The 17,443-nt window shown below is 39.0% G+C and overlaps 3 protein-coding genes across 4 annotated transcripts in view; 1 reads left to right on the top strand and 2 right to left on the bottom strand.

Moving 5' to 3' along the window:
• The window catches only part of LOC105201458 (disintegrin and metalloproteinase domain-containing protein 10), a 121,735-nt gene extending 117,733 nt beyond the window's left edge, over positions 1-4,002 (bottom strand). For both annotated transcript variants that reach the window (XM_011169475.3, XM_011169476.3), the window contains exon 1: positions 2,628-4,002. In XM_011169475.3, coding sequence (XP_011167777.1) covers positions 2,628-2,697 — 70 coding nt within the window. In that variant the 5' untranslated portion in view covers positions 2,698-4,002. The remainder of the gene's footprint in view (positions 1-2,627) is intronic.
• A 3,291-nt stretch (positions 4,003-7,293) lies between these two features.
• On the top strand, positions 7,294-10,770 carry LOC105201487. Its single transcript, XM_039448457.1, has 2 exons — positions 7,294-7,622; positions 7,942-10,770. The coding sequence occupies exons 1-2, from the start codon at positions 7,394-7,396 to the stop codon at positions 9,072-9,074; spliced, it is 1,362 nt and encodes a 453-aa protein (XP_039304391.1). The 5' UTR covers positions 7,294-7,393; the 3' UTR covers positions 9,075-10,770.
• LOC105201488 (homeobox protein engrailed-2-B) lies at positions 9,119-16,560 on the bottom strand. The gene is made up of 4 exons (XM_011169514.3): positions 15,443-16,560; positions 14,546-14,704; positions 11,629-11,732; positions 9,119-11,539 (listed from the first exon to the last, which is right to left on the bottom strand). Exons 1-4 carry the CDS (start codon positions 15,846-15,848, stop codon positions 11,243-11,245), a joined length of 966 nt encoding a protein of 321 aa, XP_011167816.2. The 5' UTR covers positions 15,849-16,560; the 3' UTR covers positions 9,119-11,242.
• Positions 16,561-17,443: the final 883 nt, after the last annotated feature.

The raw sequence follows: 17,443 nt of genomic DNA, 5'->3' as shown, positions 1-17,443 counted from the left end.
TGTATGATTCTATAGAATAAAATTCATTGTAATTTTTCAGATGACGCATGAGAAAGATACGCAGAGGCAAATTTCAGACAAAAGAATGACAAATGGGCAGGTGCACTTGTAACAATGACGCTCGTTTCACGAATAAATAATAAAGACATGCGAACCAAAGTTTTTTAATACCGAATCGAATTTTACGTCTTTGTTCAAATCCGTATCGATAAAATTTTATCCGAATCGAATCGTTGAGTCATGACTTTTAATTAACAAAATAATTATTGTTAGATAAAATTTTACTATACAGATAATAAAAGATTTGTATTGTGAGAAAAACAATAATGATCGTATATTATAAAAAGTCATCTTAAATACAATTTTATAAGAATGTCCACATGTGCTACTCATGTTCAAACCTCTTAGGTTTGAGAAATTTTCGAATAAGGTAACTGTACCCAATATGGCCGAGTACCCAATATGATCTACTTGCTGTTTCTAAGTAGTTACATGGTGAATTGAACAAATAACTCTGCTATATCGTACAATCAACGTGACTTGTTTGCAATAGTTGACTGTTCAGTTTGTGTATTTTGCTGTCGATAGTCAGGTTAAAAATAAAATTTTCGTTATTGTGTTTCTCATGATCTAATATTTCGTGGGAAGTTACTGTTTTCTACAACCATCAAGTGATGGTTACTAATCTCTGCAGTTTATATTATTATAGCTTTATATTCATACTTTATAATGCTATATTTAATTTGTATTTTCGTCATAACGTCCTTTACATAACCAAAGAAAGGAAACTCTTTGTAAAGTGAAACCATTATGGCCTAAATTAATATTGAATACACACATCAATTGTGATGTAATTTTTTTCCACTTTTTTCCACTTTTTTCCACATTCTGGACACTATAAAGAATGATTTAAAATTTTTTAAAAATTACTTTCTAAACAATTGAGAAAGTATGTACATAAATCCCCTTAAGTCAATTGTTTACTTAGTGGATTTTTGATGAAAGTGGTGTAGTCTGTGTACTCTTATATATCAATATGTCAATAAACATCAATACGTAATAAGCTTATAAATATAACGTTAGATTATTTTATCATCCATTTTTCTAATATTTTTATAAAAAAGAGGAAAACATTTAAGCCATTGAGTACATATGTATCAATATGACCTAACTTTTTCTAAAAATTACTACTGCATCCACGTAAATATTTAAAATTGTCCCATTTTAAATCAATATTTGAAAATGTTTCCCTCTTTGAACCTATCAATTTTTAATTTTGCACTCAAAAATAGAAAAAAATTATAAAGTTTAGACCAGGTAGGATACAGTTAGGCCCTATGCATGAAAGAGGAGGAATATTAGATGTTAATTAAAATTAAAATTTGAGAATCAGAGTTTGCTCAATGAATATTGAATGTATTGTACAATGGATATTAATAAGATATAATACATAAATATATAATCCAAAACACAACATAAATTATTATTGATCTATAGTTACGGTGACGTTCTTTATTTCGCATAGTTGTCCTCTGGATTTATTTAATTTCTCAAAACTTAATTTTGTCCTTTATTTTATTTTGTCTTTTATTTTACGGAAAATTCTTTTCTAAATAGCGTTCCAATGTCTAATATCGTATATTAATAAGTTTTTACGGAAATAATTAATAAATTTAATTATTAACAATTAATAAATTTAGTTAGTTTAAACTGTTTTAGAAATATGTAAGGAAAAAATTCTAAAATTTTCAGATTTGTCCTTTACTTTGTCGAAGAAAATATGATCCACCATATCTATAGTATTTATCCTTAAAAAAAGAACTCGTAAGTATTTCAATAAACTAAGTACTATACCAGTAATTGATAATATTACATCAGTTAACTGAATAGTAATCATCAGTTGAATAGTAATCATCACTGTAGATATAGTAATCAGTTTATTGAAACACTTTATTACTAATTTTTTTTAAAGAGTATTGAGAAAACTGATTCTAAAATTCTAGTTCCTATTTCTAATATCTAACATACCTCCCTTGAACGCACTCTCTAAATTCTTTGAAATGGAATCTCACTCTAAAGAGTAAATATTTAACCAGTCTTGAAAAAGAGATTGGATTTTCACTCTTTAGAGTAAGATTCTACTTCAAGGAATTTAGAGAACAGGGTCTTACCTTCGTTCAAATTAGAATCATGGCGACTAAAACTTCATCCGATTCGATTAAAATAATACGCACATCTTTAATAACATAAAAACTGGAACTAAAAAGTTAAAGAGCGACGCGACTTCGATTACGTGCCTGCGACTACTTTTCTCACGATGCATCGTAATCGTTCGAGAAAGACGAAATCCGGCCGTGATCTCGCGCGGTTTCGTGCAGCTGTCTCGGCACGCTATCTCTCGCTCTCGGGAGAACGCGCGGAGACACGCGACAGGCAGGCTCTTCGTGAAAGAAGAGATGATGATTCACGCGAGACGCGGAACGCACGCACACGCGGGCACGCACACGGACGTGCGCGCGGGGCAGGTCCGCGCGTCCTGCCCAGCAGCCCGAGAGACAAGAGAGGACGCGTGCACCAGAATAGTCACCGTAGAGAATTTTTAACTAGAAAAGAAAAGAGACACTCACCGCTCTCGATGTACGGGACCAGCAGCAGCAGCAGCAGGAAGGAAACGTATCCGCACGTGTCACTGATCATCGTAATACAATATTCCCCGCTGCAGTCGGGACACGCGCCGCGCTGGATACCTGGCGTCGGTCTCGCTCCGCCGTTTCCTCTAGCGCGCGCGAAGGACAGGAGCACAAACAAAACAAAAGCCCGACTCGCGGCGCGAAGCGGTCGCCAGCAACAGGGTTGACCGCGACGAGGGAAAAACGATTCGGCACTGCCTTCTCTATCTCTATCTCTCTCTCTCTCTCTCTTTCCGCACACTCGTTTTCCTTCTCGCTCTCCAGCAGCACTGCACACACCACCGACTCGTTCCGATCACCACGACGACAACGGGTTACTCCGCTCCGCTCCGCTTCGCTTCGCTCGCTCGCGGCAATAATCTACGTGGGCGACGGCGAGGACGCGCGCTGCTACAGCGGACGAGACGCGAGCGATCGGCTGCGCTCTCGACACGGCCACCGCCGCGACACGGACGAATATGAACGCGACGAGCGTCTCCTTCTCTCTCTCTCTCTCTCTCTCTCCCTTTCTCTCTCACTCTCTTCTTCCCTCGTTGCCGCTCGCTCGCTCACTCTCTTTCTCTCTTCTTCTCCTCCTCTCCCTTGATTCACCTCCCGTGCTAGCTCGCTCTCTCTTTCTCTCTCTCTCTCGTGTTTCCGGAGCGCGGCCTGAGGTCTACGCCATTATTTTCCCGTGTCGGGGGGATCGCGCCTCGCACGCGGACACCGCCACGACCCTGTGTCAACCGACGCAAGCCGCGCGAACGAACGAACGCACGCACGCACGCACGTCGACACCGTACCGCACCAATTCAGTCCGCCCCTCGTAGACTGACTTCCGTAACTAACTTCACGAGCGACGCGCCTCACGCTCGCTCGCTCGCCTGCTCGCTTTCCCCTGACTGCCTCCGCGGCGTTCCGCGCCGATGACAAGGCCCGTGCTCGCTCGCGAACAGCTGACAAGGGCCCCCTTGCTGCCGCTTGCTTTCTTCACGCACAGCGCGACGAGGACGACGACGACGACGACGACGACGGCGACGGCGACGACGACGACGACGACGACGACGACGGCGGCGGCGGCGACGACGACGACGACGACGACGGCCACTCGATATTTAACGAACGCATCGCAGCGGCAACAAAACACGCACTCACACACACGCACGAGACGACTCGCTCGGACGGGGAGAAGAGGGAAGTCGTGCGCGAGCGAACAGTCGCCACCGTCGCCACTGACACAGTACACAGTCCTGCCACCTTCGGCTCTCCCTGATTGCGACCAGCTGCGACGTGCGTGCGCGATACGGACGCGGAGCGGACCGCCTGACTGTCTCCGGGCGCCCGAGAAATGACGACGCGAGATGGCGACGGCTACCGCTGCCTGCGGCAGCCATGTTGATGACGTAGCGTGACGTCACGCCGCGCCTGCGCGACCGCCGACGCTGCGTAGAAGCAGAACGGCGTCTGTCCGCGTTTATTCATGGCTTGATCAGGCTTGATATCGCTTGATGTGCTTTCGATCTTACCCTCACCTTTCACCTGCGCAACAGCTCTCTGCGTAGCACATCCATTTTTAATTGTGGATCTCTATCAATGGATTTCTCTATCTATCTGGAGCAATAAATCTCTATCAATATATTCAACAGAGATTCATTACTAGATTAAAATTATAATTTGTGTTACTCATCGACGCACGATGCGCAGCAGCGAAATTTTCAACCTCGACCTGTAAAACGCAACTAAATATTATTCACATTACAGTACGTAGTGTCCGTAGTAATTAATATTGCAAAAACTGATTACGTTACAATGAGTTTTTATTCATCTTTTTGAAGCACAAATTATTAATGAAATAATTATAGTTTTACAAAAATCTCTATCTCCTAAATAGACTTTTAACAAATTCGATGAACGAGTCCTCTTAATATAATTTAATTTATCGTACATCGTGTACTTGTTTACCTCGTAGTTGCTCCCGCCGTTGCTCAATGCATCCCAGATCCTCTTTCATAGCAATGACGTTAGCCGACTCTCGAACGATGGGGACGCGCGGACACCTTCATGCGATATCTTCACCTCGCTGTGACTCGCGAATGGTGTCGCATATAACCTTTTTGTTCTGTAGCCGAACCATTGCTAACGCATAACACATACACATCTCCGGACGATTATTACGTTCATGGTCTCACGTACACTGATAAACGTACGAATTGAGTACGATTTTCATATCAAGTAAGATGAATTTGCCGTCGTACTCACCACTGTACCGGCAATCTGTTGTTAGACTGCGAGTTTTGGTGAAACCCCGTTCGATTCATTGTAACCTCTTCACGCGAGCAACGGCGTCAGTGATCCGTCGATCGATCGCATTTTTCAATCCGCGGCAGTTTGTTCACAGACTCAATTCGTGTGTTTATCAGTGTACGTGAGAACGTATGTTTATCAATGTGTTATGAATTAGCAAAAGTTGCGGTCAACCGGCTCAACGGTTACGTATCGCGTGAAGGTATCCGTGGATCCCCAACATTCGTTCGTCGAACAACGTCGTCGGGTGTAGAGTGACGAGAATAACGCTTGTCTTCTCGCGTTTAATTTCTCGTTGTTGCGACATAATAAACTGCGCATCGTGTACATCGAAAGTGTTGTGCAAGTACAAGGCACCGCGCGATCTTTCTATCAGGTGATAGTCGCCGTACACAAGTGCACCGGCAACTTGTTAGATTGCGAATTTCATGATCAACGGTATCAGTGATCTGTCCGCAAGTGTTTGTTTTCGGTCTCAATTCGTACTCTCAATTTAATAGCGTATGCGAGAACGCGGACATAACAATCGTCCGAAAACGTGTTGTGTATTAGCAACCGGTCGAAAGGTTATGTCACGCAGCGAAGCGTGATCACGCGTACCCCTCGCTCGAGATCCGTCGTCTACCGCGGAGTGCCGTCCAGGATGTCGCGCGATTGACGAGATGATTATTGCTGGCCATAAGTAGTAGTGTTTTCGTTAGTGAATGCCGGTGCCATAAAAAGACTACAAGCAAGAACAAGAGAGGAGGAGGAGAGCCTGGGAGGCAACGGGCAACGGCGGAGTAACCACGAGGTAAACTATTGAGTACTTGATTTAATAAATTAAATTAATTTAATAAATTAATTTACTTTAAGAAGACTCGTTCGTAAAATTTTTTAAAAGTCTATATGAGATAGAAATTTTTCTAAAATTATAATTACTTTATTAATCATTTGTGCTTAAAAAAAATGAATAAAAGCTCAATGTAACGTAATTAGTTTTTGTAATATTAATTACTGCGAACGCTATTATAATGTGAATTATATTTATTTGTGTTTTACAGGTCAACGTTGAAAACTCCGCTGCTACGCATCGTGTGTCGGTGAGTGACAAATTATATTTTGATCTAGTAATGAATCTCTATTGAATATATTGATAGAGATTCATTGCTCCAGATATTAATAGAGATCCATTTAAAATGGATGCGCTATGGTAGATTAATATTCAAATTTAATCCTAAAAAGTATTTCCATCCAACAACTTATTGTACGTAAATATACACTTCACTACGCAGAATAAAATTTGTGATATTAATCTGTTGCGTCTTTTGATAAACATTACAAAATTTTGGTATTTTGAAGAATTTTAAAAATTCTTAAATCTTTTACACTTTCAATAAAAAGAAACTTTTACGCATAAATTAGTGATGTCTCAAAAAAAATTTTAGTTAGTAATTATAATAACTTATAATTAACTGAAATTTTTTTTTAGATATTACTATGCGTAAAACTAATTATATTAATTATATTTAAAAAAAACAATTTTGGAGACATTCTCTGTTCGATAATAATTTTGTGTAATTATAATCAATTTTTCTTATTATAAAATTTATACTTAAGCAAAATTAACTCAAATTTTAGAAATTTCTAAGTCATAAGTAAAATTCTCTTTTACTGCTGCAGAGAACAATTCTTACAATATAATATTGAAAACGACACATTGGAATAAAATATAATAAAGTATTAATTCGTCCGTTTAATGCCCATTTTCACCAATGTAGATTAACTTTGATCTTAGTTTAACTTACTTCTTATCTTTTTCCAATTTTTAGAACTAAAGAAAGATAAAGAGTAAGTTAAACTGAGATCAAAGTTAATCTGCGTTGGTGGAAATAGGCATAAGAATTCTGAAAATAACAAATTGGCCCGTGTTTCTTTAATATATGTCTCTTTTCGCGGCAAAGTTCTTAGCATTGAACAAAGTAAGTAGTTGACAGTTTTAGTTTAAATTCAAAAATTTTATAATGAATAAGACATTTCAATATGATGAAATATAATGAGGCCGCGTTTTCAATTTTACTTTTTATCAGCAACAAGCAAAAATCGGAGATGTGGAGTGAAATTATAGACGGTGTCTGTTAATGTTATTTCATTCGTTTTTTATATCCAAAAGTACAATACATTAACCTTAATAAACATAACCTTTTCTAATTATGGCTAAAAAAAATTAAATTAATTAGAGAGTTAAAAGAGCTGAGTGAAAGATCAACTTGCATATTTATCTGTGCTGTACTTTTTTTCTTTCTCCGAAGGTTCCCGATGTTCCGAGGGAATCATTTATTAGATGCAGCTTGGTAGCAGTAATTTATATGCCGAAGCCATCTATTTACTTGCTAATTCTTTAAATTCTTAACGAATGGAACCTAAAAAAATCTGCTTAGATGAAAATGCGTCCGACAGTGAATTCGGATGAATTCGTAAATGTGGATCGATCCGCACACATAGCTCGGTACACCCATCATTCATCACGACGTCCTAAGGAACAAATATCTGGCTCGAAAAATGCACAAACGGAATACGAAACGCATTTATCGCAAAATGCCGCGTATTCCTCTACGTATGGACCTAGCAGTAAGCAACATATATTCAACTCTTTGAATCAACCTGAAAAATAACTCCATTTCCTCGGGGCGCTTCTACTTCGTTTCCGTTTTCAATTCTCCCTGATGCGGGTATCGTTTCTCTTTTCGTTCCCTGAAATACATTCGCGTTTAACACATAAAAGCAGTACAATAACATACGTCGGGACGTAAAAACGAATGAACAGATCAACCCAATTAAATTAACTTCCAAGGAAGTTTCAGTATAATCGTCATTTTTGCTCGCATTAATATAACATTTGTTTCACATATTATATATTTATATATAATTATTATCACTTTGTGATCGTAATCGGGCTAGGATATTAATCCTTGCTCTGGATTCGCAGCGACGCCGTTAAATCAGCAGACGGCGTATCGAGTTAACAGTACAGAGGAGGATCAGCGAAACGTAACGAGAAATCCTGAGAAAACGGAGCAAAATCATAAAGGTGTTGATACGCGAGACATCGGTTCGTTACGCATGCACCGGTCGACATCGTGCTGCGTTGGGCTGCGTCTGTGTTGTCTGAGATTGTACCGCGCGAAGAAAAGATGTTGCAAGCGCGTTTTGAGGAAGCCGAGACGACTTTTCGAGCGAATAAAGACGCGAAGAAGAGAGTGCAGGATGAGGAGAGTGCCCGACGATGCGGTGGCGGTCGCCGGTGTATCAAGCGTGTCGTATCGAGTATCGATGAGCTATCGAGATGCTCCGAAGAAATCTAGGAAACGTCATAAAGAACAAGACAAGGCGGGGGAGGTCCAGCCTGATAAGGACATTGGGATAGAAATTTCCGAGGACACCAAGGACACCAAGGACACCAGGAAGGAAAGAAAGGAGAGGAGGAAAAGACAGGAGAGGAGGAAAAAGGAGGAGAAGCAGGAGAGAAGAGAAAGGCGCGAGGAGCTCGTTTCGCATGCTCCTATGGAGCCGCGTCTGGTAGCGCGCGACGATGACCTCGTCGTCGAGGATCGGGACCCCGTAAAACCACCGCCATCGATCGCCGACCTCGAAAAGACCTGCTGCTACTTGTGCGCCCAGAACACGCTGGCGATCGCGGCGGCGACCGCTGCCGCCACCGTCTCCAAGCCTGAACAGTCCGACAAGTGTGTCCAAGTTTCGGCTCATAAATTTCACGCGGAGACATCCCCGACGCTCGATAAGAGCTGCAGCCCGGTGGTGCTGGTGCGCACCGTGCAGTCGTCCGTCAAAGTGAGGACGCGGGAGACCGGTACACTGTGGTGCCCCGGCACGAGCGAGGCGACAGCGGTGCCGCGCGGAGAAACGGGGCCGCGTGTGAAAAAGCGCAAGAAGTTCGTCCTGTTCCCGGGGTTGACGCGAACGAAGTGCCCGGCGGGACGGCACGCCGCCTGCGAGACTGATAATGCGGAAAAACGCGAGCCGAGGAACGAGAGGAGGTGCTGCAGGGAAAAAACGCCTGACACGCCGCGAATTTTACGGAACTTACCGCGGACTAATTAACGTTTGATTACTCGGTGGAAAGAATGATTATATGCATCGTGTGGACCATTAAGTTCCCATTATATCACTTCATCTTAATGCTCAAGCTTACATTTGCGATTACGGCGTGGCTCGTAATTAGTCTCGCATTTTTTTCCCTCATCAGACTTTACTCCTTTGCCTCCGTGCGAGATTTAAACGAAAGTAACTTGTCATGTATCGCTCCGACAAAGGGGAGAAAGGCTCTCACGATAGAATATAATTTATTGACGCAAGAGCGAAACTACCTATTCGTAGACGCTCTCTTCTCGATAGTATTTTACGATTCTTTTTTCTCGTGCGTTCGATAATTCAGGATATGCCTCTTTCATTTTTAAGCTACATTGCGGCGGCTCTCTCATAAACTTTACATAGAGATGCGCGACCCTAACTCGAGTGTATATTTGAATTGCACGTTGCATACGAATCGCTTCGATAACACATGTAACGCTGCGGTTTGGCCCGTATCTCCTCGATAAATTATACTCTGCCGCGTAAGCTTTGTTCCATTTACGCGCGTGTAAGCGGAAGACGTTAAATTATGTATAATAGTTCGAATCAGAGTCTTACGTACAACACATAATTATTTCACCGAGCACAAATCTCCTTATCTATTCTTGCATCCCTCTCCATCGCACTGAAAAAGTTTGATAATGGCTACTAAATGTTGAGTAAATTTTCGGTTAATATAACAAAAAGTACTTGTATTTTTCTAAATATAGTAAGTATAATTAAATTTACAATTTATAATTAATACACTGAAAAACAATTTTACTGTAATATTTAAAAACTTAGCTAGATACAGATCAGACAATAATTTTATGCTGGATTATCAAAATTAGTATGAAAGACATTCAAGCATGGTGCAAAAAGTTTTGACATTCTAACAACTAGCTTAAACATCCAATAAAAATTTTTTTATGATTTTAACATAATTTCAACATAATTATTTTCAGGTCTGTATTCCAGCAAAATTGTGCTTTCCGTGTACTTACTATATAATATATAGGAACGTAACATTAATTTTTATTATATTAATCAAAAGCCTTTAATTGGCGTCATTTCACTCAACATCTAGTGAATATTATCAATTTTTTTCAATGTACAATGAAGGATAAAAGTTTTCTTTTTGTCTCACTCTTTATTAAAGATGGTGAGGAGTAGTCTTTTTTTTCTTGACGCTCCTAAGCCCTTCAATTAAACCGCTTCTTTGTGCTTCGTTTTATAAGTTCTCTGAGAACAAGCTTTTCTTGACGGTCGCTTGGAAGAGAGGAAGTGCGAGACGTCTGCATTAACGTCATTTCCTCTCTCTCCCTCCCTTCCCCTTTTCCATATCGTTTCCATATTATCTTCATGTGTCCTTTACATAGTATTTCCATACGGCTGTTTATGTCGCTTCCGCGTCACTTGCACTTGCACTACTGCTTGGATGGAATCTTGTCACGCCGGAAACGTATGAAGTCGCAAGTAAATTCAGAGCTCGTCTTTCACACATTTCCTCATATGCATTTCATAAATCCGTAATAATTTTACAAATCAAGATTGATCTAAATTACAAATCTTTCTCTCTCACATAATGTGAAGTTACTTCTCGTATCACTTACTTGAATATCATCAGAGTGCAATCCTGTTCAGTTACTGAAACGCGTTACGAATAAATGCAATCAACTATTTTTTATACGATTCCCGTAGGTGTTACATAAATCTACAATTATATCGCGCTTATATATACAAGAAAACTAATCGGTCGTCTAGAAGGCAACTGACAAAAACAAGAAATTGTTTATACGACTGATACTTGAATATTACTTCGCTATCTCTAGAAACGCAGATAATAATGAATGAATTTAGAGTGTATCTATTTTGCATGGCACTCTTGCACGAAACATTATTCGCCAGCATCTCCTTAAAGATGCATCATAATTAAAATGTATATGTTTTGTCATTCGCACACTTTTACGATAGATTTTTTTTTACAATTATATCAACTGGATTTCGAGTAAAAATTCTTATACGAGATAATAGAAAAGAAAAAAAAAAGAAAAAGAGAAAAGCTACACCGAGAACTTCGCAGTGGCCAACGGAAGGTCTTATTGCACTTCGCGGTTGCCCGGCCGACAATCGACGAAGTAGTTCGAGTCTGTACTGCGTCAGACCGTATCTGAAGACGATACGGTGGATCGGGTCGGCAAGCTAGAATTCGCGTCGTCCGACAAAGGAGCACCGAACATCAAAGGCGCCGCGTAGTACGGAAGAAGTGGATACTGGGTGGTCGGGAAATACGTCGGTGGAAACAGTCCCTGCCTTTGCGCGATCTTCAGCCTGGACGTGAGCTGCTTCTTCCACTTCGTGCGGCGATTTTGGAACCACGTCTTGATTTGCACCTCGGTGAGATTCAAACACTTGGACAGCTCCATCCGCTTGCTCACGCTGAGATACTTGTCGATCTACGAGGATCAAAGAAGATGCTTGAGAAGAGATTAACGTCGCACGGGCGAATTGGTTGCACGAACAATTGGAGAACCATGAATCGTACCTTAAATTCTGCCTCAAGTCTTTCTAACTGTTTTGCACTGTAAGCTTGACGCGGTTTCCGATCGATACCCGGTTTTCTCGACCTCCTGCCACTCGGTTTGGGTGCTGAAAAAAATAATCAATCCTCACCTCTCATCGCACTAACATTTAATGAATGTCGCGTGATTGCTAATGTCAACTACATGGTCGTTGCTAATTACGTGAGAGTCCCGTGAGTCCCCTGACAGTTTCTGACACTGGCATTTTCGGAGATTTATCGTCGCGATAATTAAAATTTAATATTCTAATCGCGCGTCTTAATTGCACGGCTAACTTTGCCAGCACGGGCTCAATTATCATCTTACGATTTCGAGGCACCACCCGTCGAGCCCGTCTAGGATCACCGAACGTCTCTGAGACGTGTAGGACTGTTTGCGGAATGTGTGACATCCTATAGTCAACACCATCGAGGCGAAGCGGTAACGAGCTGTGCAAACAGTTTATGACGGAGAACGTTTGGATGCGATTATCATCATAGTGCAAAGAAGTACTACACATTTCCTTTGAAAAGCAGATATAAGATTATAACGTAATTAGATACGTTAAAATAATAGGGCGATTGTTAACCGCATTGGCAAATATCCGCGAGTAATTTGTGCTAGAGTACCAAAGCGCGATGCAACATTTTAGAGAAACAACAATAACATATATTTTACTACTCTATATTGAACTATTGATACTATGAATAGATTTTTTCTCCTACTTTATTTTTAAATTTAAAATTATGTCACAAAAATAGCATTTAATCTTTCAAAGTACTTTGAAAATATTATTTAACTTAAAGAAAAGTTTGACTACTTTTTAATATTATTTATTTTAGAATAATTTTCATAGTTAAATAATGTAGTTTTGTCATTTTTTTATTTCCGAGACAATTTATATATGCACAGATATAAAAAAATATATAATTAATTCAGAAACATTTGCATTCTATAAGAATGTATTGTATTAAAATTGTTCATAAATTGTACATTATAATGCAACAATTTTTTTCTCGCTTTTTGACAATTTGTTCAAAATCTGAAAATAGCACAGATGCGTGACGGGATATTCTCGAGATCGCGAGATATTTTTACATAGAAATAGAGAAAAACTTTTTTGCTCTTTCCTCGTGTTTAATCACCAGTTAGCCGGACGGCCCTTACACGACAAGTCAACAAATAGATGTCGCGTATTTATACAAGACCTTTACGTTTTTACGGGACCCTTCCAGCATGTCTACAACCATAGTTAGGTTTTTATTACGGAGAACAGTTTTTACCGGTTAGACTGTAACTCTTATACTCTATACAAAAAATTTATTCTACTATAATGTTACGTACATAAATTACGTCAATTTTCAGTGAAAAAGTTCTGATCTTCGGAGCACGTTTCAAAAATATCTCAATGTTTTTTAACCTCAAGTTGCACTTCGGAGTTCTTTTTTCCAATTCAGACAAAGAATCTAACTACCTTTTACGTATCTAAAGTATACCGACTCATTTAATTCATGACGTTGCGTTAACTATTACGCAAATTGAAAAATCTCGCAGCAGGTTTTAGAGCTTTTAAATGTTTTAATACACGTAATTCTTCGGGTTCAATAGAAAACCTGATAGAACGATGTATACCGTGCAAATAATGTTCAAGAAGCGTTTTGTCTCTTTATAACAGCATAACATACCTATTGATCTAACATTTTTCTAATATTAGAAGACACGTGTAGCATGACGTGGTTATTAAACACGTTGATGCAATTATTAAACACGATAAACTAAGTTGAATTTAATTTAAAAATTATTTAAGTTGTTTTACTGCGCGATGTAGATTAAAGTAGGCTAAAAGTTTGATTATAAATTTAATAGACACAATTGTAGACGAGATAATCGCATTCTTAGAAATTGAAAGACTATTGTGATGACCGGAAAAGAGAATACGCACAGTGACGAAGAAGAAGAACCGGCGGGATCAAGATTTACGAGTGTACAGAGACATTTAACACCTTCGTGGAAGATAGTTAGACCAACGGTGCTGATAAATAGGCTCCTAACAGTATGGCGGATAGTAGCCGGAAAGGGAGAAACAACGTGATGGCGGATTTTAATCTCATCTCAAAATTGCAAAACACTTGGGATTTCAATTAAGAATTGTTATGTGACATAGCGGTTTCATGATTTAATAAAGCGGTGAAACTTGAATATTTGTGTGCGTTATAATAAATAAATTAATGCTCGCAAAAGAGTGATATGAATTGTAAAAAATTTTCAATGGAATGGCAAAATGCTGAAATTTTGCGTGGTTTTGAGTGCCAGATAGAACACAATAGCCCAAGATTTGATTAACGTGCGATTTTTACTCGGTTAAGTATTTAATATTTCGCTAGTAACACGCCAAAAACAGGGGGATGCAACAACTGGGCCACTGATGTGTGCCTCGCGTGTCGAAAAGCTGTTATCGCAGGCGCCTCGTATAATATCCAATATTCGTTGAAGCCGAGAAAGAGAGTGCCCCATCTCACACCTCTCCCGGCATTGTGCGCGAAAATAGAATTACGGTGGTAAGTTATTACGAGTGGATAATAATTAGAGTCCTTTGTCGTCGCGATTCTCCGACAGAGCGTTAGTGCCTCAGACACGAAGAAAAAGATTTCTAGCACCGCCTAGATTTTCCTTGAGCGCCCATGTATGACTAGCGCACAGATTCTACATTTACGTAATTAATATTTTTAAAAGTCGACCAATTCGGGACAGATTTGATGCAATAGATTATATTTTCCAACATACGGAAATTTTTTTAAGGTAGTTATACCAGATTGAAAGAGACTCTTTAAAAAAATTATGAAAAATATATCTGATATACTTTTTTACGGACTAAGTTGGGTTGTAAAAATCTGAGCTCACCTTGTAAACCGAACAGCTGTCCAGGCTTTGTTTGAGCAAACCAGCTACTGTACAGTAATGAGGCTGATGCGAGTGATGTTGCAGAATATGCTGAGGGATCGGATAATGCACCTTCGGAGTACGGCAATCCCGAATGAGTATACAAGCTCCCTTCTATATCTATTCAATCGTATTACATCGTATTTATCAAATCGTAAAATTCTTTCTTTTGAATATTTAAAGTTTCCTTGTTCAGCAATCAGGTCGTAAAGTTCTTTATTGTCAATATTTTAAGGCAACGTCTGCAATACAGTTGTTACAATGTTATGAAACTGCGGCGAACCAACCGAAGAAGAAAATATTTTTTCTTTCCAGTTGGTTTATCGCAGCGTCGTATTATCGTAACAACTGCATTGTAGACGCTGCTTAAGAAAATATACAATATAATTTACACGTAATTGCCTACGTATTCGTCTATAAATTCGTGAGAACGTATTTGATTGTATTTTTCTAACTTTTAATAACCAATGTTTTTTAAATGTTCTTTAAATATTTAAAAACGTTATAATAAATATTTAAAAAACATTGTTTGCTAATTGGGCTATAAAACTTTAGGTAGAGAAAATCATATTGAAAAGTACTTTGATCGATATATAAAAACACAATATAAACAATCGAAGTACCTAACATCGGTCATAGTTAGATCTTAGTTGATTATTGTGTGATTTTCTATACCTTTTTAAATTCGTGAAGCTGCGCGCCAAAATAAATTTTTTAAACATAGAAATTTAAAAGCATCGAATATCCTTTGTTGATATTTTAATTATTTTTTAATTTTTTTATTGCGTTTTTATAAAAATAGAAAAGTTTTTTCTGGATAATCTAATTTTTTTAACGTATCAATAATGTGTTACATACCAGAGCGTGTGGCTGGTATCGCAGTCGGCTTGACGAAGTGTCCCTCTATCCTGTCTTCCATGTCATCTTGTTCTTCCTCTTTATCGCCGGAACTGTTTATTCTCGACATTTCTCTTTTCTCATTTCTCCCGAGGATGCTGTCGATAGTGAAAGCACTGGACGCGGCTATCGGGGATGAATTTCTTCTCTCGGTCTGTTGCTTCTGAAATTCCCTGTAACCCTCGCAGCTGGAATCGGATGCATACTCGATAGACTCTCGATTGACGGTCGGTGACATGCAGCCTCTCTCGATGTTGTTTGAAAATGCTTCGTTCTCACACGAAAGCGATCGTGTCCGACGAAGATCATAAACGGCATCGTTTATTTTTTCGCGGTTTTGGTAGAGTTCCATCTTGTGAAAAATCATCGATCCCGTCTGCAATAGACGATCCTGATCTCATTCAGACGATGGCATACGTTCCAGTAATAATTTTAATTCGCGCACTTTATATTTGATGACGACTGAAGTATCCAATGGGCTTTTCAAATTTCTTTCTTCTTTAAATTTCACAGTTGTCAACGTAAATTATTTGGACAAGAACTTGACATTACAATCTGCCGTGTCATTATTTAGCACCACGTATTGAGGTCAAACGATATTCTACTTTTTTAATCGGCAAAATATTTTATCTAACAACGAATATCTGCGAGTCAACTGTAAGTGGTTTAACACGCGTTTCTTCTTTGATCGATTACACCTGATCTCGTACTAATCTCCCTTCGAACCGTCCGAAAGCAAGTACTTCCGAAAGTATGACAAGTGGCACGTGTCTGTGGTCCAGAGAAGGACCTCCCAGCATCTCCCCACCAACTTCCCACGGGAAGGTCATCCCGTGAGGTTGGAAGAATATCTCGCACCTTGGAAAACCCCCCACTTACTCGATATCTCTGATCGGAGTAGGGATCGCAGGATCGCGGCGGTTTATAACTGAGATTTCCTATTTTAGAACTAATAGCTTTCAAATGTTATCGTATCATTTGTAAAATTTTGCCTCTTTTTTAGTCGCAATTGATCAATTCAACAAAATTCGGTGATACAATTTAATACGTAATATTTACCTTATTATCAATAAATATATATAATACATAAGTATGTTAAAAATTAGATAAATATATAATTATATCGAATTGAATTAAAAATTTTTTAGGTTTCACAAATTTATATTAATATTAATTAATTGATCATCAATAATTATTCATCAATTTTTATTGAAATTATTTATTCAAGAAAAATCGAAAGCTAATATATTTTTTATTACAGTCTTTTACTATTTTGAACATGGATTTTATTTATTCAATTCATTCGATATTATATAAAATACGTGTTACTTCTTCAATAAAATTAATTTCGCATATTCTCTTACTGTTTTTATCGTGTTTTTTTCGACACTATTGGTACAGCATAATTTTGTAAATTCGTATGATGAATCTCCTATATTTCTATTTTATCGAGGCATTCACGCGTTTTATGGCTCTTTCCAAAAAAGTGCCTGTGCTCGACGATTCGGCTTGCGCACTAGCGAATTTTGCCATAGCGAAAAAGGGCTCATCTGGGATCAAAAGGTGGATCTCCGATTGGTCCCAAACGCGCAGGATGCTCGCGCAGCAACCGCCTTCTTTGACCCCTCTATCTCGAAACTTTATGCCGGTAAAACGATGGTCGCTTCTCTCTTTCCTGTTCGCGCTTTAGCAATGGATAAACGCTTCTGCCACGTGAGGAACATCATGAAAAAGTACCGCAAAACACTCCTTCACGCGTTTAGCGAACTACGTGCAGTGGTTCTCACTATACTTCAGAAACATTTCTTTATTATGTCTGGACATTTGCACATCATAAGTATAACTTTGCAATCTTTTCATCGGTGGCAATATGCAACAAGTCTATGTATGTTATACAAGTTTTGCTTGTGCGAAAATCTGAATTGACTTGCCAATTATATATCTACATTTGACAGAATTATA

Source organism: Solenopsis invicta, chromosome 4, assembly GCF_016802725.1.
Source record: "Solenopsis invicta isolate M01_SB chromosome 4, UNIL_Sinv_3.0, whole genome shotgun sequence".
In the NCBI taxonomy this organism is placed as follows: Eukaryota; Metazoa; Arthropoda; class Insecta; order Hymenoptera; family Formicidae; genus Solenopsis; species Solenopsis invicta.
This window is presented reverse-complemented; position numbering and strand designations above follow the sequence as displayed.

Excerpts from the sequence above, each read along its gene's own strand:
- LOC105201488 (XM_011169514.3), bottom strand. The coding sequence starts at position 15,848 with ATGATTTTTCACAAGATGGAACTCTACCAAAACCGCGAAAAAATAAAC. Across the intron at positions 11,733-14,545 it reads ACAGCTGTTCGGTTTACAAG|CACCCAAACCGAGTGGCAGG; the intron begins GTGAGCTCAGAT and ends TATTTTTTTCAG. Across the intron at positions 11,540-11,628 it reads GACTTGAGGCAGAATTTAAG|ATCGACAAGTATCTCAGCGT; the intron begins GTACGATTCATG and ends TGATCCTCGTAG.
- LOC105201487 (XM_039448457.1), top strand. The coding sequence starts at position 7,394 with ATGAAAATGCGTCCGACAGTGAATTCGGATGAATTCGTAAATGTGGAT. Across the intron at positions 7,623-7,941 it reads CTCTTTGAATCAACCTGAAA|CGACGCCGTTAAATCAGCAG; the intron begins AATAACTCCATT and ends CTGGATTCGCAG.